The following is a 23,488-nucleotide window of genomic DNA, read 5'->3' as shown; positions in this document are numbered from 1 at the left end:
ATCACCATTGTTATTTAACATTGTTCTAGAAATGTTAGCTGTAGCAATTAGAGAAGAATAAAAAAATGGAAGGAATTAGAATAGGCAAAGAAGAAACAAAGCTATCACTCTTTACAGATGATATGACGTTATATTTAGAGAATCCTAGAGAATCAAGTAAAAAATTACTTGAAATAATAAACAAATTTAACAAAGTTGCAGGATATAAAATAAACCCACACAAATCATTGGCATTTCTATATATATTACTAACAACAAAGCCCAGCAACAAGAGATAGAAAGAGTAATTCCATTTAAAATTGTCGTAGACACTATAAAATATTTGGGAGTCTACCTGCCAAAACAAAACCAGGAACTGTATGAACACAATTACAAAACACTTTTCACACAAATAAAGTCAGATCTAAATAATTAGAAAAATAACAGTTGCTGATGGGTAGGCTGAGCTAATATAATAAAAATGACAATTCTACCTAAATTAATTTACTTATTCAGCATCATAACAATCAAACCACCAAAAATTATTTTATAGAGCTAGAAAAACAACTACATAATTCATCTGCAATAAATGTTGGAGAAGATGTTGGAAAATTGGAACACTAATGTATTGTTGGTGTAGTTGTGAAATGATCCAACCATTCTGGAGAGCAATTTGGAACTATGCCCAAAGGGCTATAAAATTGGGTATACACTTTGACCCAGCAATACCCCTTCTAGGGCTGTATTCCAAAGAGATCATACAAATAGGAAAAAGACCCACATGTACAAAAATATTTATAGCAGCTCTTTTTGGTGGCAAAGAATTGGAAATTGAGGGGATGTCCATCAGTTGGGGAATGGCTGAACAAGTTGTGGTATATGAATGTAATGGAATACTATTGTGCTATGAGAAATGATTAGCAGGTGGACTTTAGAAAAACCTAGAAATACTTGTATGGACTGATGCTGAGTGAAGTGAGCAGAACCAGGAGAACATTGGACACAGTAACAGCCACACCGTGTAATGACTGACTTTGATAGACTTGGCTCTTCACAGCAATGCAAAAATCTAAGACAACTCCAAAAGACTCATGATGGAAAATGCTATCCACATCCAGAGAAAGAATTATGGAATCTGAATGCAAATGGGAGCATATTATTTGCTCTCCTTTTCCTTTGTTGGATTGTTTTATTGTTTAATTCTTGTGGTTTCTTCCATTAGTTCTAACTATTCTTTATACCATGACTAACAGGAAAATATGTTTAGTATGAATGTATAAGTAGAACCTATATCAGATTCCATGCTGTCTTGGTTGGGGGGAGAGGGAAAGGGAGAAAATTTAAAACTCAAAATCTTATGGAAGTGGGTGTTGAAAACTAAAAATAAATAAATAAATATTTTACAAAAATTGACGGATCAAAGAACAAATCATAAAAAGATAGATAATTTCATTTAGGAAAATGACAATGAAATGGTATACCAAAAATTTTGGCACACAAACCAAATCAATCCTCAGAAGAAAATTTATGCCTTTAAACACTTTTATAAACCAAAAAAAAGAGAAGAGTGGGGGGAAGGATTTGCAATTAAATGATGGAAAACCAACAAATAAAAAAAATACCAAAAGAGGAATCCTGAAAATTAAGAGATGGGGAAAAAAAAGAAAGAAAAACAAAGCTAAAAACTTATCCACTTCACACCTTACTTTGTTTTCTATCTCTTGTTTATTTATAAATTGTTTGCTTATCCATAAGTCTGAATGTGTCCCATGTTCTTCTAATTTTCTCATGATATCTCTATTTATATGTAGGTAATGTATCCATTTTGACCTTATCTTGGTAAATGGTGTAAGATAATTGGTCTATGCCCAATTTCTGCCATGCTGCTCTCTAGTTTTCCCAACAATCTTTACCAAATAATGAATTCTTAGCCCAAAATCTTGTCTTTACAATTGTCAAATATAAAGTTATTATGTTTATTTGCTGCTGTAAATTCTATGTCTACTCTATTCCACTAATCTACCATTCTATTTCTTAGCCAGTACCTGATAGTTTTGATAATTGCTGATTTATAATGTAGCTTAAAATCTGGCACTGCTAAATTTATTTCACACTTTTTATTTCCTTTGATATTCTTGACATTTTGTTATTATTTTTTCTAAGCGAGTAAAATACTTTTTGGTAATTAAATTGGGATGGCACTGAATATATAAATCAGTTTAGGTGAAATTGTCGTTTTTATTGTATTGGCTCTGCCAACCCATAAACAATATTTCTCCAATTATTTCAATCTGATTTTATTGTATAAAAAGTTTTAAAAATACTTTTGTAATTCCTGGATTTGTTTGGCAGGTGTACTAAGAGGTATTTTATATTATCTAGAGTTATTTTAAAAGGGGTATTTTTTACTACCTCTTCTTGCAGAGTTTTGTTTGTGCCATATAGGAATGCTAATGATTTATGTGTATTTACTTTCTATACTGCTATTTTGCTAAAATTATTGTTTCAACTAACTTTTTAGTTGAGTCTTTGGGATTTTCCAATTATATCATCATATTGTCTGCAAAAAAAATGAGTTTTATTACCTCACTCCCTATTCTGTTTCCTTCTATTTCGTTTTCTTCTCTTATTGTTATTGCTTGGATTTCCAATACAACACTGAATAATACTGGTGACAGTGGGTATCCTTGTTTCACACCTGATCTTACTGGGAAGGTTTCTAGATTATCCCCATTACAAGTAATGCTTGCTGATGTTTTAGAGAAAAGTTTTTTTTTATCCATTTAAGGAAAAATACATTTATACCAATACTTTCAAGTGTTTTTAATAAGAGTGAGTGTTGAACTTCATTAAAAGTTTTTTCTGGGGCAGCTAGGTGGTGCAGTGGATAGAGCACCGGCCCTGGTTTCAGGAGGACCTGAGGTCAAATCCAGACTCAGACACATAACACTTACTAGCTGTGTGACCCTGGGCAAGTTACTTAACCCCGTTGCCTAGCCAAAAAAAAAAAGTTTTTTCTGCATCTATTCATATGATCAAATGATCTTTTTTACTTTTAATATTGATGTAATCAGTTACGTTAATAGTTTTCCTTATGTTAATCCATCCCTGCGTTTCTGGTATAAATCCCACTTGATCATAATGTATAATCTTTGTAACATATTGTTGCAATCTTTTAGCTAGCATTTTATTTAGGATTTTTGCCTCCATATTTATTAATGAAATTGGCCTGTAATTTTCTTTTTATGTTTTTACTCTTCCTGGTTTAGATATAAATGTCGTATTTGTTCCTTAAAAGGAGTTTAGTATGATCCCTTCTTTGTCTACTATTCAACATAATTTATTTAATTAATGATTTATTTAATTTATTTCTATTACATTAAATTAAAAGGTTTTTGTACAAATAAAATAAATATAGCTAAGATTAGAAAGAAAGCAGAAAATTGGGAGAAAATTATAGACAATCAGATAAAGATCTCATATCAAAAATATATAAAGAACTTTGTCTTTCCCCAACTGATAAATGGTCAAAGGCTATGAAAAGGTAGTTTTCCAATGAAGTAATCAAAACAATTTATAGTCATATAAAAATGCTCTAAATAATTTTTGATTAGAGAAATGCAAATTAAAACAACCTTGAGATATTATTTCATACCTACCAGATTGGCTAAAATGATTCAATGGGATAGAAATGAATGTTGGAGAGGATGTGGAAAAATTGGGACACTAATTAATTGTTGGTGGCATTGTGAACTGATCCAACCATTTTGGAGAACAATCTGGAATTATGCCCAAAGAGTTATTAAACTACCTATATCCTTTGATCCAGCAATACCTCCTACAAGGTCTGTTTCCAAAAGTGATTACTGGAAAAAAGAAAAGAACCTATGTATTCTAAAATGTTTATATAGGCTCTCTTTGTGGTGCAAAGAGCTGGAAATTGTGGAGGTACTCATCAATTGGGGGATGGCTGAGTAAGTTGTGGTATATGGTTGTGATGGAATACTACTTGCTATAAGAAATGATGAGTCCAATGATATTAGAAAAAACATGAAAAGACTTGCATGAAATAATGAGTAGTGAAGGGAGCAGAACCAAGAGCACATTATATACAATAACAGAGATATTAAGAATGACTTTGAATGACTAAGTTATTTTTACTATTATAAATGTGCAAATTAGCCATAAAGGACAAATGAAGAAAGGCTTTATATGCATACATATGTAAGGATATATAAGATAATTTTACACATGTGTGTATATGTATGTGTCTATATGTGTATCTAATGGTAGCCATCTCTAGGGAGAGGTGGATGGAGGGTAGGAAAAAGGTAGAAAAAGAAATTTACATGATAAATTTGTTGTATATTTGAAATAAATAGCAAATTGTGCCTAGTACATTTGCAACTTCCTGTACAATCATATTTTTACTATGCTATGATATGGAAATACTTATTTTATTCCATAAATATGCACTAATGTAATAAAAAATAAAAGGGAAAAAATAAATAAAGCTAAAAGTTGGCTTTTTGGAAATATGTGTGTGTGTATATGTCATTAGGTAATGTTGTTAAAAAAGAAGAAAGAGGGAAAAAAAAAGAAGAAAGAGGAAAACCAAATGACCAGAATAAAAAAAAATGATAAAGAGGAATTCATAAGAAAGAAGGATATTATTAAAAACCACTTTCTATAACTATATCCCAATAAAAATAAATAAATAAATAAATAAATACTTTTAAAATTTCAAGATAACTAGATTGAAAGAACAAGAAATAATTTAGCCCACTCTCATAGAAAGAAAATAAACAACCTATAAATGAACTCCTCCAAAAAAGGACTACATGTTCACAGGTAATTTCTATTAAACCTTCTAATAATAATTCAAATATTTTACAGTTTGCAAAGCAAAAGGCAAAAGAAGAGATACTACCAAATTCTATCTATGTCACAAATATGGTTTTGATACCTAAATGAGGGAGAAGCAAAACAGATAAAGAAAACCATAGATTAATATCTCTAATAAACATTGATGGAAAATTTTTTAAATAAAATACCAGAAAAGAGGTTATAGCAGCATATCACTAAGATTATCCACCATAACCAGGTTGGATTTGTATCAGGAATGTAAAGTTGGACTAAAAGTAGGAAAACTACAATTAATTAATTGTATCAATAACAAAAACATGATTATATTACTAAATGCAGAAAAAGTATGACAAAATATGATATCAATTTCTGTTAATACTTAAAGACAAAGGAACAAATATGATATAGTTATATCTAAGGCCAAGAACAAGTATTATATAATACAGGTCAAGTAAAACTCTTTTTATAAGAAGATCAGGGTGAAACAAGAATGTCCTTAGCTACCACTTCTATTTGACATAGTGCTATAAATGCTAGCCATAACAATGACAAGAAAAAGAAATTGAGGAAATGAGTACAAAGAAGAAACAAAATTATTGGGCTTTTTTTAAAAGATAGTGTGATGATGTACTTAGAGAACCCTAGAGAATTAACTAAACTTAATTGAAACAATCAACATCTTCAGCAAAGTTGTAAGACGTAAGATAAATCCATGCAAATATGTAATGCAAATAAAACTGTAAGATGAGATAGAAGAAGAAATTACATTTATAATAACTATAACATGTATAAAATACTAGGAACTTGACCTATCAAGATACACCTAAAAACAATTCAAATACTACTACAAAACACTATTTATAGGAATAAAGATAAGTCTAAATAATTGAAGAAATACTAATTGTTCGTGAGTAGGCAGAGCCAATAATAATAAAGAAATGCAACACTGTTTAAATTAATGTACTTATTTACCAGCAATACCAATCAAACTTCCATAGAATTGCTTTATATAGCTAGAAAATAATAACTAAATTAATCTCGAGGAACAAAAGGTCAAGAATCTAAAGACAAATAATAACAAAAGGTGGGAAAGAAAGAGGCCTACCAGATCCCAAACTATACTACAAAGCAATACTTCTCAAAAATAATTTGCTGCTGGTTAAAAAGCAAAGAGATTAAGGGGCAGCTAGTTGGCACAGTAGAAAGTGCTCTGGCCTTGGAGTCAGGAGAACCTGAGTTCAAATCTGGCCTCAGACACTTGACATTTACTAGCTGTGTGACCCTGGGCAAGTCATTTAATGCCAATTTCCTCACCAAAAAAGAAAAAAAAAGTAAAGAGCTTGCTCAATGGAACAGATTAAGTACATAACAGAGAAGTAAACAAACCAAGTAGCCTAATCTTTGAAAAATACAAAGACCCCAGCTTCTGGACTGCAGTATGGCAGAAGGTAGGCTTACACTAACACCTCATACATTGTACTAAAATAAACTCCTAAAGGATACATGCCGTAGACACAAAAAGGTACAACAAAAACAAATGAGAGAAACAAAGAAGAAACTGCTTTTCAGTATTATGAAAAGGGAAAGGAACAGAGGAGGAAAGCAAGCACCTACTATGTGCTAGGAACTGTGCTAACTGCTCCATAAATATTATCTCATTTGAATCTCACAACTTTCTGATGTAGGTGCTATTTTTATCCTGATTTTTTAAATGAGGGTTTGAGGCAAAGAGTGGTTAAGTGACTTGAGAATTAAGTGTCTGAAGTCAGATTGGAACACAGCTCTTCCTCACCAATTGGTCTAGTTCTCTATCCACTGCTCTTGCTGATTGCCTCCAATAGGTGAAGAATTTATGAGCACATGAAGGACAAAGAGGATCATGCATGATAAAATAGATGATTTTTTTATAATATAAAATTTACAAGTTTTTTCCCATAAAAACACATCCAATATCAATAAGATTTGAAGGGAAACAATTAACTGGAGAAGAAACATTGTAAAAAGTTTTTCTGGTAAAGGGCTTGTTTCTAAGATATATAAAGAATTTATTTAAATTTATGAAAATAAGACCCATTCTCCAATTGATAAATAGTATAGAACATGCACAGGCAGATCTCAAGGGAACAAATCTAATCTATTTATAATCATATGAAAAAGTGCTCCAAATTACTAACAATTAGAAAAGTGAAAATTATTCTGAGCTTCCACTTAACACCCATCAGATTGGCAAAGCTGACCAAAAAAAAAAAGGAAAAAAAAGAAAATGACAAATGTTAGAAGGGCTATGGGAAAACAGGCACAATGATTCACTGCTATTGAAGCTATGAATTGGTCCAACTTTTTGATAAGCAATGCACAAAAATATACTAAACAGTATATGCCTTTTGACCTATCTACACTGCTGCTAAATGTATACCTGAAAAGAGATCAAAGAAAGAAAAGTTCTATGTGTACAAAAATATGTATAGCAACTTTTTTTTTTGCAGTAGCAAAAAAAAAAAAATGGAAACAGAGTGTCAATCAATTGGGAAATGGCTGAACAAGTTATGACACATGAATAAAGTGGAATACTATTGTGCTATAAGAAATGAGGGAAAAGACAATTTCAAGGAGACATGGAAATTCTTATATGAAGTGATACGGAATAAAGTGAGCATAACTGTAAGATAATTTTATACTACGACATGAATATCATAAAAATGAAAATTTCAAAATACTTAAGAATTCTTATCAACTAAATAACCAACCATGATTCCAAAGTACTGAGAAAGAAAGAATAGTGCCCGCCTTATGATGACAGACTAATGGAGATGCTAGACTAATACGTAGAATATATTTTTGGATGTGACAAATGCGGCCTTTCTTTTTTTGCTTCTTTTTTCCTTCCTTCTTTCTTTCTTCCATTTCATATTTAAGGAGACCTCATTTAGAGTGTAAACTTGTCATCTAGACTAAGTAACTAGTTTCTTGCCATCTGGCAAGTCAAAACCATCTGGCTTTGCATCACCTTTTGCTGAGGTGATTTTTTGGTAGGGTGGGAAAATAATGAAGGAGGACCCACAAAATATGGCTTAGAGCTGAGATAAGAGAGAGTCCACATCATGCCCACACTTGTTACAGAAAAACCTTTCAATGACCATACTTACGTTCTTGTATCATGGTGGCCTCTTTTTCAGTCTCTTCCAGTCTTCCTTGAAGCCTTGTGTGATGTATATGGTGTTGGGGTATGACCTGAGGATTTTTCTTTTTGTCCTCTTCCTGAGTTTCACAAGTCTCTTCAGTTTTTGTTTCTGCCAATGAAAAACACATAACACATTTGGCAATTTGGGGGAATGAAAGCTATATATATCTTAGCATAGAGCATGCTATTTCAGAATGATACTTTGTCCCTTTGTATATAGGTTGCCCAGAAAAGGGGTATGACCTAAATTCTAAAGGACAGACTGGGCATAGACTCAAAGCATTACTGTATTAGTTTGCTCATCTAGAGCAAAGGGCCATTCATCCCCATATCTTTGTTTTATAGAAGAAGAAACTGAAACAAAGAAATTAAGCCATCTTCCCACGTTCCCATGGCAAGTAACTGGCAGATTCAAAACAAGCACTTACCCATGCAGGGAAAGAAAGCAGAAACTGTTGCCAGAGGCTGAACAAGGCCACCAGATGTTGTCTTACCTTGTGACTGCTGGTAGGACCACATAAAAGCAGGGAGATCCTAAACTATTGTTAGTTTTAGTGTTAAGACTGGTCAGTTATACTATGATTTATTGTATAGTCAATTAGTCATCTCTGACTCTTCATGACCCCATGTGAGGTTTTCTTGGCAAAGATACTGGAGTGGTTTACCATTTCCTTCTCTAGCACATTTTATAAATGAAGAAACTGAGCCACACAGGCTTAAATGACTTGCCCAGGGTCACACAGCTGGCAAGTGTCTGAGGCCAGATTTGAACTCAGGTCTTCCTGGCTGCAGGCTGGACACTATCCACTGTGCCACCTAGCTGCCCTTCATACTATGGTAGTTGAGCTACGTGTTCTAAAAGGAGAGTAAACAAGATAGTTGAGTAAGGCCTTTTTTGTTACTGAGCAGTCCAGAGGGAAGTCCAGTGATCTAGCTAACTTATTTGTGTTTCATTATGCTATTTTTGTCACTAGGGAAAGGCTTGTACAACAGACTATGCCAGAAGCTGCTTGTGGTCTTAGGCATGTCATGGACCATATATTGAAAGGTCAACACGAGCTGCATTCTTGACCACATCTTTTGAGTACTTTCCTAGCCTCACAGGCAAGTCTGTGTCAGAGGACATGGGACCCTGGTAATCAGTGGTCATGGAGTATACGCCCAAAGAACACACATGGCTGGTCTTATCCTTTTACTTCACTCAGGTCACAAACTAAGCAAGATTAAATGATCTGGGATAATAAACGTGCTCAGAGTGACTGAATGAACCTGTAGAAAGCCTACAAAGAAGGATGAGATAATCACATGTAAAGGTGGGTAAAAAATTATATATCATTTCATCTAAGGCCATGTAAGATACACACACACACACATACACATATATATGAAAACAGCTGTGTGAGAAATGTGCTATAATTTCCCACCATTTTCAGATGATAAATTTGAGTCTGAGAACAATTAAGTGATATTTGTGCAAGATGTCTGAGGCAAGATTCAAACACAAGTATTACTGACCCCAAGACCAGTGCTTTATCCATTTCACAACATAGCCTGTACCATGATTGTATCATATATGTCTCTTTAATTAATTAATAAATATTAATATTGTCTTGACAACCAGACTGAGTTCCTTGAATGCAGGAACAGTTTCATCATATTGTATTACATATAGCACCCAGTACTGCTCAGAAACAAAATGGTCACCAAACAAATATTTATTGGCCGATGGATTGGCATTGGATGGATGGAACATGGTATAAGAAGCCATGTGGCTTATCCAACAGCAGGCCTGATAAGGCAGCAGAACAGTCATGTTGAGGAGTAGGGGGATGATGAAAATAGGGATAGGAGGCACAACAAAGAACCCCAGAATTTAATCCTGGACATGAGGAAAGTTCTCAGGTAACCACTTGACTTGATCCCAGAGATGACTCAGATTTCGGGTAAATCAGGAATAAGGACTAGGGAAAGAGGAAGTCTGAGAATGAAAGAACAGATTGATGAGACGTATTAGTGGACTGGTCAATTCTGTTTTCTTTAAGACCACACTAGACTTTTATAGAAACAAATGCCATTTCTATACTAGCACCTTGACACTTATTATCTGAGAAAATGCCAGAGTGCTTTGTGTGTTCATGCTACTGGATTTTTGGAAAATAAAATGAAAATCGGTTGGGTCTCTGTATTTTCTAGTGATTATTTCGAATAATCTACTTTGCTGTGCTAGGGAAGAAACAGCCTGAGAGAAACCCCTGTGATCACATATATAAGGGCTACCATTAGAAGAGCTCTAAATGTGCTCATGTTTCAGAGCATGAAGTAAACACATTCTCCACACATAGCCTTCAGCTCCATCCCTGTTGCCACTGAAGACTTGCTCATATTATAGTGGAAACTGTGTTAGCAAGAAGCGAACATCGTTCTCATTAAACAGGAGGCTGACACAGTTTCCCTAGCATAGGTAGCAAGACAGCTGTTTTCAGTGATGATGGAGCTGTTAAAGTCAGCTTGAAAATCAGCAAGGGACTGACAGTTTTCCTTTTCCTCATGCTAAAGGCCACATGATCCAGCTATACCCATAAACAATAGACAAGGCCCCCTAGCCTTTAGCCTTTCTATCAGAATGTCTTAGAGGGAAGGTTAAAGATGACATGAAAATATACATGCTGGTCCACCTGCCTAAAATAGTAAAACATACATAGTGTTCTGCCCCTCCATCCTATTGACTTTTTAATATAAATATATATTTTTTTATGAAACCAATATCTGTGGGAGTACCTGCTGTTACTATTGGTAGATGCTGGCATTCTCTGAGTGATGTGGGGAGAAAACAGAATTGGTGATGTACAGTAAATTTGGAGAGAGGCATAGGTAAATATAGGTGAGGCTGAAGAGAATGTTGGTGAGTCTAATGATTTCTGAAAATGATTGTCAAAGTTATATTTAATGGCCTTTAAACGTAGATAAGAGTGTCTCAGTAGGGCTCAGTAGTGAAAAGCTACTAACTTGGAGCCATATTTTCCCTACTCTTCCACAGCTTAATCCTGAATTTGAAAATAATTTAGTATATGGCCCGAGGAAAGTCACGGGAGTTTGGCCAAATGCATAGGGCACCAGACTTGGACCCAGAAAAAAAAAACCTGAGTTCCATTATCTGTAAAATGGGGATAATAATAGTACCTTGGGAAGTAGGATATGATAGGGGATAAAGAGTTGGATTCCAGGAATAATACCTGGGTTCAAGTTCTTTCTCTAACATATAGTGGTTATATGACCCTGGGTAAGTCATTTATCTTCTCGATGTCCAAGACCACACTCCAATTATTATAAATACAGTGCATAGGTAGAGGAGTCTTCCATAATGGGAGTTCCCTATACTGATGAAATAACAGCTCTTGTCCAAAGAGAGTGGGTGGAGATAACACTACTAATCTGGGCTTGTCATGAAGAATCAGACTTTTTCAATATGGTGGTTAATTTTGATAACTTTTTTAATTTCATTTAGCTTTCATCACGAGGAAAAGAAGGGGACAGAAGGAAAGCTATATCGGGAAATATGGGTAATATGAAAATAAGATATCGAATATTTTAAGGAAATTAGGAGATTGAGATAATGACATTTTTTCTCTAGGCTTTTAGTGACACTAGTGGTGAGCTTACATGCCCCTCATTTTGCATAGTTACAAAAAGCAATCATTTAATTCATCTATGTAATAGTTTACCAAGCATTAAACATAAAAGAACCACAACAAGGTACAGGATCATCTCTGTCTGAATTCCATTGAATAAGATGAAAAGAAATGAAAATTATTATGATCGTCATGGTCATAGTGATAGCTTACATTTACATCTAGTTTTAAAGTGACATATATAGGATAATGTATATCATACAAATATAATTGATTTTTTTTGTAATTTTCTTTATTTAAAAACAATATCCTGAGAAGGGTCCATAGTCTTTGAGCAGACTGCTAAAGGAGTCCATGACACCAAAAAGATTAAGCGCCCTTACTATATAGATATATGGGGCCACATATATCTAATTCAGTGATCCTGGAGCTGTCATTGAGCCCATTCCTTTGTCTCCAGGCATCAAGGGATCCTATACTCTTTTTTTTTGTTTGCTTGTTTGGTTTTTTTTTGGGGGGGGAGGGCAGACAATGGGGTTAAGTGACTTGCCCAGGGTTACACGGCTAGTTAGTGTTATGTGTCTGAGGCCAGATTTGAACTCAGGTCCTCTTGACTCCAGGGCTGGTGTTCTATCCACTGCGCCACCTAGCCGCCCCCAAGGAATTCTATTCTTAAAGAACTTTTAATGTCCCTTTCAGCTGAAATATATTATATGATTCTGTGACTCTCTGAACTACTAGAAAGAAAATGTAGGCATAATGGTAGTAAAAAACCAACCACATTTTCATCATACTTTTAGATTTTCAAAGCATGCTCACATATATCCTCTCAGTTCATCTTTACGCCAACCCTGCAATTACAAAGGGGCAACAGTTTCTGATCTCAGAGAGTTTATATTCTATAGGTAGGGAACCCATAGATAGATAATTAAATAAAGGATGTGTACACAGGGTCAATTTTTGTTTAGGTTAGGAGTTCCTAAACTTTTTTGTATCATGGACCCCTTTTTTTCAATCTGATAAAATGTATGGACTCCTCAGAATAATGGATTAAATGTATGAAATAAAATACTAAGGATTACAAAGAAACCAATTATACTGAAATACAGTTTTTTTAAAATATATATAAAAAAACAAGTTAGTGAACCTCAGGTTCTCAATCAAGAAATGGAAGACTATATACTGAAGACATAAGCTCAGCAAGTTTTATGTGGCCAGTTATCCATATAGGATTATAAGAGATCTCATTGGTGAATAAAACTATCCTTACTTATCAGAAACCAAGACATTTTAATTAATGCCTGCATTCCACAGATCAAAACAGGCATTTCCTTCTTTTGGGAATGCAAACTTACTTTTGATTTTTCTTTTCTTAAACCAACAAAATACCAGAAAGCACAAAGCAACCCACGAGGCAGCAGAACACAAAATAAGAGCCATAAGGATAGTAGATTTTTCTCCCATGTTAACAGGAAACACTGCAAATGGCTCAGATCGAACTCTAAATTTGGCACCTAAAAGTAAAAAAATGATAATAAAAATAATTAATTATATTGTGCTATAAAGAAGCAATATAATCATGATGGAAGGTTATTATTTCTGAACTGCTCTCATCTCTCAAATATAGTATTCATTTATGTAGTCAGCAAACGTTAATTAAGCACCTTTTGGGTTCAGCACATTGTTCTACATGATACAGAAGACACAAAGTTAAGATATGTCATGCTCTCTACCCTTATGGAGTTTATTATCTAAAAGTGAGAAGGAATCACTCTGATTTTCCATTTCTACATTTGAACAAAGTATACTACGTATATTCTTTTCTCTAGGTCTTGACTAATTATGGGGAAAATCACCTAGTTTGAACTCCTCTGCAATTCTTCACTTGAACCACTTTTATGTATGATTAATACAACAACTCACTCCTCTATACCACTTGCACAGTTCTTGGCTCTGACACTTAAAAACAATCACTTTAAAAACAGAAAATGTTCCCAAGTAAATATTTGCTGAATGGTTGAAGCAGGGGAAAAAAAATAAAAGTAAAAATAAAGGAACCTGCACCACACAGATTAAAAACAAAACAAAAGAAATAACCCCGGGGTAGCTAGGTAGTGCAGTGGATAGAGCACCGGCCCTGAAGTCAGGGGGACCTGAGTTCAAATCTGGCCTCAGACCAGACTCTTGACACCTACGAGGTGTGGCAAGTCACTTAACCCCATTACCTAGCAAAAACAAACAAAAAAGAAAGAAAGAAATTAACCCTGTACCTATTTCTAATAGGAAAGGCAAATAATCATAGTTGTCCAACATTCAATATCCATGAGAGCATAAACCACAAGGAAAAAGATTTCATGTGTGACAAGAGCTTCTGGGGAAAATGGAAAGTAGTTGTGTCTAAAACAATTTGGAACCAATATCTTTCTTAGACTATACACTACACTAAACTCTAAAAAAAAAAAATAAGTATAATCATAAAAAAAATTAGAAGAGACTAGAACAAGGGGAATTTCCACAAATATAAGGGGGGGGAATCTGTAAGTGAATAAGCAGTAAATGAGAACATTTCCTGAGTGCAAGGCAAACCCTCAGAGATTTAAAAATTTGCATAGAAGTAAAATAAAATGTATTCTTGAGGACCTTCTCAGAAGCTGGGGACTTTGTGGTCTCCGGATGCAAAAATAGTGAGTGAAGGAAGCTCCCTTTTATATGATTCTCAAGGTGTGAATGGTAACTAGTGCAGAGGAGAGGAGTGAATAGAGGGTAGATAATTTAGTATTGATTATATGAAAATTTAAAGTTTATTTATATCTGAACAAAATCAATGTATCTAGACTATAAAGAAAAGCTGTGACATTTGGAAGATTTTTTATGTGACACTTTGAAAAATTCTGATACCCAAGATGCATTGAGAATTTATAGAAATATGCAAGAGTAAGAAAAATCTTGCGATAGTAAGCAAAGAACATAAGCAGTTTAAACAAAAGAAATGAAAAACTGTCAACAACCACACAAAAAGATTCAAATCTAAGATGAATACAAATTATGAAATTCTTATCTTTAACGTCATAGTGAACAAATTAGCAAAGATGGTAAAATATGGAAATAGTCAACGTTGGAAGGGCTGGTAGAAAGTCAAGTACGCCAATACACTGTTGGTGGAACTAAGAATTTATTCCATTTTTAAGAAGCAATTTGGAATTTTATGAAAATATTATTAATACTGGACCTAAGCAATCCCACTCCTAGGCATTTACTTCAAGGAGGTAGAAGACAGAAAAATACTCATAGGAGCACTTTTTGTCTCAGGAAAACAAATGGAAACAAGGTGTATTTCCATCAATTGAGGAACAGAAAAAAATGGATGAGTAAATTGTGATATATGAAAAGAATGGAATATTATTGTACCATAAGAAATTATGGATATGAAACACTTAGAAAAACATAGGAAGTCTTGTATGAATGGATGCAGAGCGAAGAAAGTGGAATCAAGACAACAATATACATAATGACTATAATGGTATAAAAAAGCAAAAAGACAGCATTCAAAAACAAAATTATTCAACTGAAATGTAATGATCAGTTATGGTCCTTGAGACCGATGATAACCTTCCACTTCAGCTGGGTACAGAGATCATGAACTAGGAGTGAAAACATGTCATATATCCAATCAGACATGCGTGTTATGTTGGTTTGTTTTACTTAACGTGTCTTTGTTCTGAGGGAGAGATCTATAGAGTGAGTATTGGGAAAGTATAGTAATGTAAAAACAATATAGATTGATAAATATTAAAAAGTAAGCACATGACTAGAATAAATAAAATAGATGTAGACTATGTTAAAGAAATATTGAAAAGCTGCCATCAAACAGAAATTGAGAGACCTAAATTCTATTCTTAACTCTATTAGTATGTGAACTTGGCTAAGATTATATATATATATATATATATACATATATTGCCTTTCTGGGCCTCAGTTCCCTCATCTGTAACATGAGGGAATTTTATTTGATGATGTTAATGTCCCATTTAGCTCTTTGATACTAGTTCATTCTGCTCATGTGAATGAAGGAAGAATCATCCTCCCATCTCTACATAAATTCATAGAAGGCTCTGAGAGATTGTCAGAGTCTTGTCTCAAATCAATAGACGAAAAATTCAAATTCAGCTTCCCAACATCAAAGATGACAAAGCCACAAGGATATGTAAAACTTGACTATGATCATGAGTAGTTATGGTCAGAATTCTTTTGGAAACCAAAAACAAGCAAACAAATGAAAAAGCAACTCTGTTTTTATCTGAAGAATGCAGAAAATTCAGGTAAGGCTAGGGAGTTTTGTTTCTTCTAAGTTACTCAGGAAATGCACTTATTCTGCAAGATTCTATTAGTCCTAGAACTCATACGTTGTCAGTACCCTCTGCCCTTGGGGTTCCTCTGAGTGGGGTTCTCTCTGAGAGCTCCTCCCCAAACCTCCATTTGAGGAGAGCACCTAGGCCAGCCATCTCTTCATTCCCTGCTTGGCTACATTCCTTTGTGCCTCTCCGTCATGCCTTTGTGCCAGGCACCTTTACCCACTTCTTTCAGTTTCCTTTTCTGTATTGTTTCCCCCCATTACATTTTTAAGCTCCTTGAGAGCAGGAACAGTCTTTCTTTCTTTCTTTCTTTCTTTCTTTCTTTCTTTCTTTCTTTCTTTCTTTCTTTCTTTCTTTCTTTCTTTCTTTCTTTCTTTCTTTCTTTTTCTGTCTGTCTGTCTTTCTCTCTCTCTCTCTCTCTCTCTCTCTCTCTCTCTCTCTCTCTCTCTTTTTTTCTTTCTTTCTGTCTTAAATTTGAATCACTAGCACTTAGCATAGTGCTTGGCAAAAGTGCTTAGCAAATGTTTATGAACTGATTGGATGTGTTGACCTAGCAAGTTAATAATGGGATAGATTGATTACATAAATTGTGAGGGGGTGTCTTCTTTCAGTATTGTGTCATATTAAATAGAATCGAGACAGCCTTGTAGCACCAGAAATATTACTGCTTAGTAGTCTTCTTAGTACTGTGCAGAATAACCCACTGGTTATTACATGTGAACATCTTGCTCTGAGTTTCATTTGATTTGGTTACTGATGAATACATGCAAGCATTTTTTTGGAAGAAAAATTCTATGTCTTAAATGTCAGCACTCTTCTGGTGTTGTTAAATGGTTGCAGATCATAGAATACCATAATCTCCAAGGAATCAAAATTTCAGATCACTCAAAGGGCAAAGGAAGAATATACAGGAGGAATAAATAGGTGGTTGAATATTAACAATGGTAAATAGCTTGCATGATTGAACAGAATTTTTAATTCCAGGTTGAGAAATTTCAACTACATAAAGTGTTGGAGAGTTCTTGAAGATTTTTATTTGTAGGAAATCACAGGGATGAGGGAAGAGTCTGGAGGCAAGGAAACCAGTTAGGATACTACTGCAATATTTTGTGCTTGAGGTGATAAGTAACTAAACTCTGGTATTGGCAGTGGAAATAGAAAGGATGGATGAGACAACACTGCAAAAGTACTATCCAAAAACCATTATCTTTTTTTGGCAGTGGTTCAGGAAATGAAGAAGCTATTAACAGGGCCAGATTCATGAACACACAAGAAAGATCTAATTTTGACTTTGAGGCTGAATCTGTATTGCCTTGGTTAAATTACTTATAATTTCTCTGGCTTTCAGTTTCCTGATAGGCAAAAAAAGGAGTAGCAATATTAGTCCTCATTCTAGGGGCACTGAGGAGGAAAAAAACAATGAAAGTGATTATAAAAGCATCCTTTACCATGTAAGAGCTGAAGGATAATATATGAAATTAAAATCAAGAAAACTCATTAATCAATGGTTGCCACTACCACAATTTTAAAGCCTGTTTCACAAGAGAAGATGAAGATGGTTGGGGGATGGGAGAGAGAAGAAAAGAACATAACATTGTAGGAAGAAGTAATAATGAGAGTAAAGTTGCAAAAGTTAAAAAAGCAGAAGGCATGAATTGGAAATAATAAATCACTCAGTTTCCCTAAAGCAAAGAATTCATGTTAAAGAATAGTATGTGATATGGTTGGGATGAGAGAGAAGGACCAGATTATAGAGGTTTCCGGCTCTACCCCTTACTTGGACAAGTCACTTTCTCATTTCGAGCCTCAGTTCATCATAAAATGAGGGGGTTGAATTGAATGATCTCTAACCTTTCATTCTGTATATTTTTAGTCTATTTGACTTATTTGATTAAGTTTTTGTGTAAAAAAGGGGTCAGAGAGCTATTTTATATGTTAACATAATGTTAATGTCAACTGCCATATTTTGATAAAAGAAATCTAGAAACTACCTCAACCAGCAAACATATGATCTCTTGCTAAGCAGACAGATTGCCCACCAAAGTTAGAAACGATTTAGAATATAAACTCATTTCTAATAAAAAAAAACTTTAAGAAGATATAGGAAGATCAAAAGTAATATCTCCTCAGAAAACATTAAGAAATGGTGAAGAGAAAAATAGGTTTACTAACAGCTTAGTGAAAGACCCAACTAAGCAAAATCATCCCAAGGGCATTTTAGGATGAAGTTTAAAGAAGGACAACAAAAGTGAAAAATTCTGAAAAGTTTTTTTTTTGGTAAGAAACTTTTTTAAACCAGTAAAGACATTGTAACACCAATCACAGCTTGCCTGTGTTATTAGAAGAAATGCATATGGCACTATACACAAAGAAGGTCTGAGATGGAGGTGACCCTACTATGAGGATGTCAAAGGATCAATGTTCATGATATCTGAAAGAGAGCAGGATACCAAAAGTGTGTAAAAAAAAGTGTATTATTGCCAAAAATTAGCGCATATCAATAACATTGCTCCAAATATCTTATTTTCTATCTCAAAGATTTAAAAAATTATGAGAATAATAAACATAAGCATCACGACAATCCTTGAGGATGCTATGTATGAGGAGAGAGAACTAAAAATAATGATATTTCACAACAAACCACATCTTTATAGTTACTTAATTTAATGAAAGGCATTGAGAACACAAAATCCCATTGTGTTTATTTTTTTGTTGGCTATAAAAATCATTTGATTTCCCAAAGAGTAATACTTCCTATCCTCCATGTCTCCCACTTACATGTGAAAATCTTACAAGATTCCTTGAAAGATGACAGAACTGACAAGTTCTTTTGAAGACTTTCTAATTGTAATTATCAAGTGAGATATAAAGGAGGGAAATATATGTTCACCCACCATGCTTGTCATCATCATGGAGGATGCCTAGCATAGAAATAAAATAGAGACTCAATACAGATAGTGAGGTTCTCCAGATGCTCCCATTTGTGAATTGTATTGTGCTTGTTGAATCAAGTTCATGAATACTGCATAGCATCTGAAGTATCCACACAAGAAAAACTAAGTGGATGAAAAATACCTATTATCTAGTCTATCATATACAATTGAATTAATAATGGATCTGGTACAAATCACACAAATGGACAATAAACAAAGCTAGAACTAAACATGGGAAGACATTAACCTGGCTTTCATTTAAGAAATAACACAATTTTAATGACCTTAATTTTTTTTCCCTGAAACAAAGGTTCATCTTATTTTCCTCTTCTTTGGTATATTTTAAAGTTTACTTTTTTTCACTTAACAAAAACCTTTATTTCCCTTCTATCTCCTTGACCTTTGGGGAAAAACAAGAAAAAGAAACCACTTGTAAAAAGTATGCATATTTAAGTCAAAAATAATAATAATAATGCATTGGCCACATCTTCCCAAAATATGTCTCAATCTCTATCAAAGGAATATCTTTTTTTTAAAAAACAGCAATATTTGTCTCATTAGGATTTATAGTATGTGAGTATACAATCTTTAAAAATTGATTTTTTGCAATCAACAAAGGAACAATGAAAAGTCACATGATGGGTGTGAATAGTCTAAAACATTACAATGAAAAAATAATGCAGAAGTAGAGTAAATCAGAGACTAAGAAAAATATGAGCTACTTACATAATAAAAGACAGAAGGCTAGCTAATTGACAGCTCATACATTCTCAATCTATCAACTCAAAATATAAAGAATGAATGGAATGTCCTCAGCATGTCTGGTGATCCCTTTTTGGTAGATTTATGTAAAAAACCTAGATAAGATTTGCTCTGGATGGGCAAGCACAGATGGAATAGATGGTGACCACCATTAGAAGGTAGACCTGCCCTAAGGATTTGACAGGTCAACTGGAGAATGTTACTAGTTGGGGCATCAACGTTCTGCTCCAAAATCCTATTCCAATGTTCAATATGATATCAATCAAGTATGAGAGAAATGAAGGCTTCCTGAAAAAGATGTGATTACTTTTATTCTTTTATCTACATTCTTCCCAGTTTACATTGCTCTGAAGCTAGTTCTGACAGTTAACTTAAGTCTCTTCCTTCTGGAAAGTTATAAATAGGAACTCTGGGGAAAGCAATATACAGAAATACTTTAAGTCTATTTTGCTAACAAAGTTCTTTGAAGATTTAGAAGAGAGGGAAAAATTGCTCACTAACAGTTTCCCAGACATTAACAACAAGCATAGCCCAGAATCGGTACTTACTCAGATCCCTGATGCTGAAGAGTTTTCATCTACAAAGCAGTGTGCATTCCCCCTTGTTACTGAGTCCTCAAAATGACCTTCACAGTCTAATAACATATTGTTAGGTATGGGGCTTTAAGTTTTGCATATCATGTATCAGTTAAGCCTTGCAACAATCCTGTCAAGTATCCGCTAAAATTATTATCCTCATTCTATAAATGAGGATACTGAAATGGAAGAAAGTTAAGAGACTTAGACAGAGTCTCATAGCTAGTAACCATCTAAGGCAGGATATGAACTCAGGCCTTTCTGACTCCATCACTAATCCATACTATAACCTAATTGCCTATCTTCCTATTCCTATTTCACCAAAAAGGAAATTGGAGAACCCGATGATTCTCCAAAATGGTTTAGTCAAAAACACATTGGATTTGGTGTCAGAAAATGAGGGCTTCAATTCTGGGTCTTCTACTTATTACCTGTATGATATTGGGGGAAGTTGTTTTACCTAGAGCCTAAATTTCCTCATCCATATAAAAATGAGTCAGGCTTTAACAAACATTTAACAACCATTCCAACTCCAACATCCTAGGAAAAATCACCTATGAAAAGCTATGGACAACTACAATGGAAATGCATTTCATGTACATTGAAAAATACTTGACCCATGTATATACATTGGAAAACCTCTTATAGATAGTTAGAGGCTGTCCTTGTTCTTATTAGTCAACACTTGGTAATTTATCTTCTATTGATTACAGTGTCAATTCCAGGAATGAAGAGATCAAACCCTTTATCTATTTAATTCAATTGTATTGTACCTAGTATTAACGTGTATCAAAAAATGTTTTAAATCTATGATCTTAGGATCTTACATGAGGTAATTTTCAGTAGCAGAGTGTTCACATACAATAATGAAAAGAGTGTTAGATTTATAGTTAGAATCCTGGCTTTGCCATTAGTATGTTTGTAATCTTGGACAAGTTACTTGCCTGGAACTCAGTTTCCACATCTATAAAATAATGGGGGTTGGAATATTTTACCTCTAAGATAACTTTTAACTCTAAATCTGTGATCCTATGTTCTCTGAATAAAAATTTTAGCAGCTAAAATTCACTTCCATTGTTTCAGGATCTATTTTTTTAAATGAATGGATGAATGAATGAATAAATAAGCATTTATTAAGTACTTAACCTGTGCCAGGCACAAATGTTGAGAGCACAAATATAAAAAGGAGTTTGTATTCTAACAGAGTAAAACAACACATAGTGAATGGTGGTAGCCAGGGAGGGATGTTTTGGTCTGGGAAGTCATGGGGATAGTGAGTAGAGTGATAGAGTCATTGACTGATGTCCATTCCAGTAACGGTAGTGCTGATTTGGTTTCCAGAGAACAAGAGAACAAGACAGAAAGCAGAAAGTTAGAGTGAAATATGGTGGCATAGCATGAAGACAGCCAGAGTACACTGGCTCAGTCTTGGGATGTATAGGTGTGGTGAATTCTCATTAATTAGGAGTGCAGGACTCTTGATGAGATCTGGAGTGCCAGTTTGGAGGCAGAGGGTGGAGTGATGGGATATGACAAGAAGATGGCTGAAGTGGACTATGATGTGTCTGGGGAAACCTAGCTATGGTGTCCCTCCACCAGTGTAGATGACATCCATTTTTATTGTGGAGTGGATGATATTGATAATGGGATCATCACCTGGTGATCAACCATTCGAGCATGAGTTTCCCTAAATTTAATTGGGTTGGTCCTCAGAAGGCAACACAGTCCATTTTCAGACAAACAAACATCAGGTAATGTTAACATGTTAACTAATAAGGGCAGATGCAGACTTTAAATATATACAAGAGGCTTCACAATATGGATTAAAAACATCTAGATTAGGGATATAAAGTCAATGAAATAGACCTGAGAGGGAAATTAGACATAGTCTAGTTAAATCCTATCATTTTACACACGAAGAGACTGAGGTCTATAGAGGTAAAGTGACTTGCCCATGATCACACAGTAGCAGAGCCATGCTTCAAATCCAAGTCACCTTGAATACAAATACGGAATGTTCTGTCCACTGTACCAAGTTTTTTCTCAATACAAAGTTCTTAATTGATTGCAAGACTTGAAGTTGTTCAAGCTTGGTAGACAGATACTTGGAGAAATCAGGGTTGTTTCCATACTTCAATGAGGTATAAGATCATATTTTAGCCAAACACCAGTTTAAAAACTACAAAATAGGTTTTTTTCAAGAAACATTTTTCCAAAATTCCTAATGATCATATTTATATATCCTGGGCTTCAGAATGTTTTCCCCTCAACCCCCCCCCAATAAACAAACAACCCAAAGTTATAAATCTATTTTCCCCATCTAATATCTATCATCATTGCTATGAATTCCAACTTAGAAAGCCCTAAGAAACAAACAATGAGGCAAAGCTGCATTATTGGAGATGATGATATAATTGTTCTATTATTTTTACTTCCTATGTTAGATGAAGATTTCTGAAATTCCCAGTATAATTTCTGAGACTATATTTTAAAGTCATTCTTCTTCTCAGTGAATCAGCATCTCTTTATATCATCTCTATCCCACTTTGGAAGGGCATCCTCTTAAAATAATTAAGTCAAAACCTTTACTTGGAACAAAAGGATAAGAAGTAAAATCTTCAATTGTCACAAGGCCAGATAAGCAAGATTCAATCAATTTAATAAACATTCATAAAACACCTGCTACATGCTGAGCATGGGAGATAAAAAGAATAAAAATGAAACGATCTTCAAGGAACTTATATTCTACCGGGGAGACTACGTAATGTGTATAGATAGATGTACAAAATATACATTAAAAAGTAAAGCAACATGATTTCAATTGGTTCAGAGCACTAAAAACTGAAGGTTGTTTCAGGAAAGGCTTCACTTAGCAAATGGCACCTGACCTGTGCTTTAAAGGAAGCTTGGGTTTCTAAGGGGGTAGTTATACATCTCAAGAATGGGGGATATTTTGTGCAGTCCCAGCTAGACTTTGTCTAATATTTTCCATAAAAATATCAAAACTGGTAATAGAGGTTTCCCAGAATAGGGGACACTATCGTAATGATTGCCAATAGTGCTGGAGATGTGAGAAGAGTTGTCCACCCTTCCCAATCCACCTCAATTGAAATAAACAAGGAGTTTTATACATAAATATAAAATTTATACATATTTTTAATATAGAATTGAGTTTAAATTATTTTTACACTTTCCATCTTATGGTGCAAAG

At 34.2% G+C, this 23,488-nt stretch overlaps 1 protein-coding gene across 1 annotated transcript in view; it reads right to left on the bottom strand.

Annotated features, from left to right (window-relative positions):
• LOC144457583 (fibrocystin-like) overlaps positions 1-23,488 on the bottom strand; it is a 268,575-nt gene that overhangs the window by 12,142 nt on the left and 232,945 nt on the right. The window contains exons 16-17 of the mRNA XM_078155330.1: positions 13,011-13,169; positions 7,992-8,135 (exon numbers count right to left, since the gene is read on the bottom strand). Of these exons, the coding sequence (XP_078011456.1) occupies positions 7,992-8,135; positions 13,011-13,169 (303 nt within the window). The remainder of the gene's footprint in view (positions 1-7,991; positions 8,136-13,010; positions 13,170-23,488) is intronic.

The sequence above is a fragment of the Phascolarctos cinereus genome, unplaced genomic scaffold, assembly GCF_003287225.1.
Source record: "Phascolarctos cinereus isolate Bilbo 61053 unplaced genomic scaffold, phaCin_HiC Scaffold_5;HRSCAF=322, whole genome shotgun sequence".
NCBI lineage: Eukaryota > Metazoa > Chordata > Mammalia > Diprotodontia > Phascolarctidae > Phascolarctos > Phascolarctos cinereus.
Note: the sequence above shows the minus strand (reverse complement) of the source record. Positions and strands in the feature narration are given on the sequence as shown.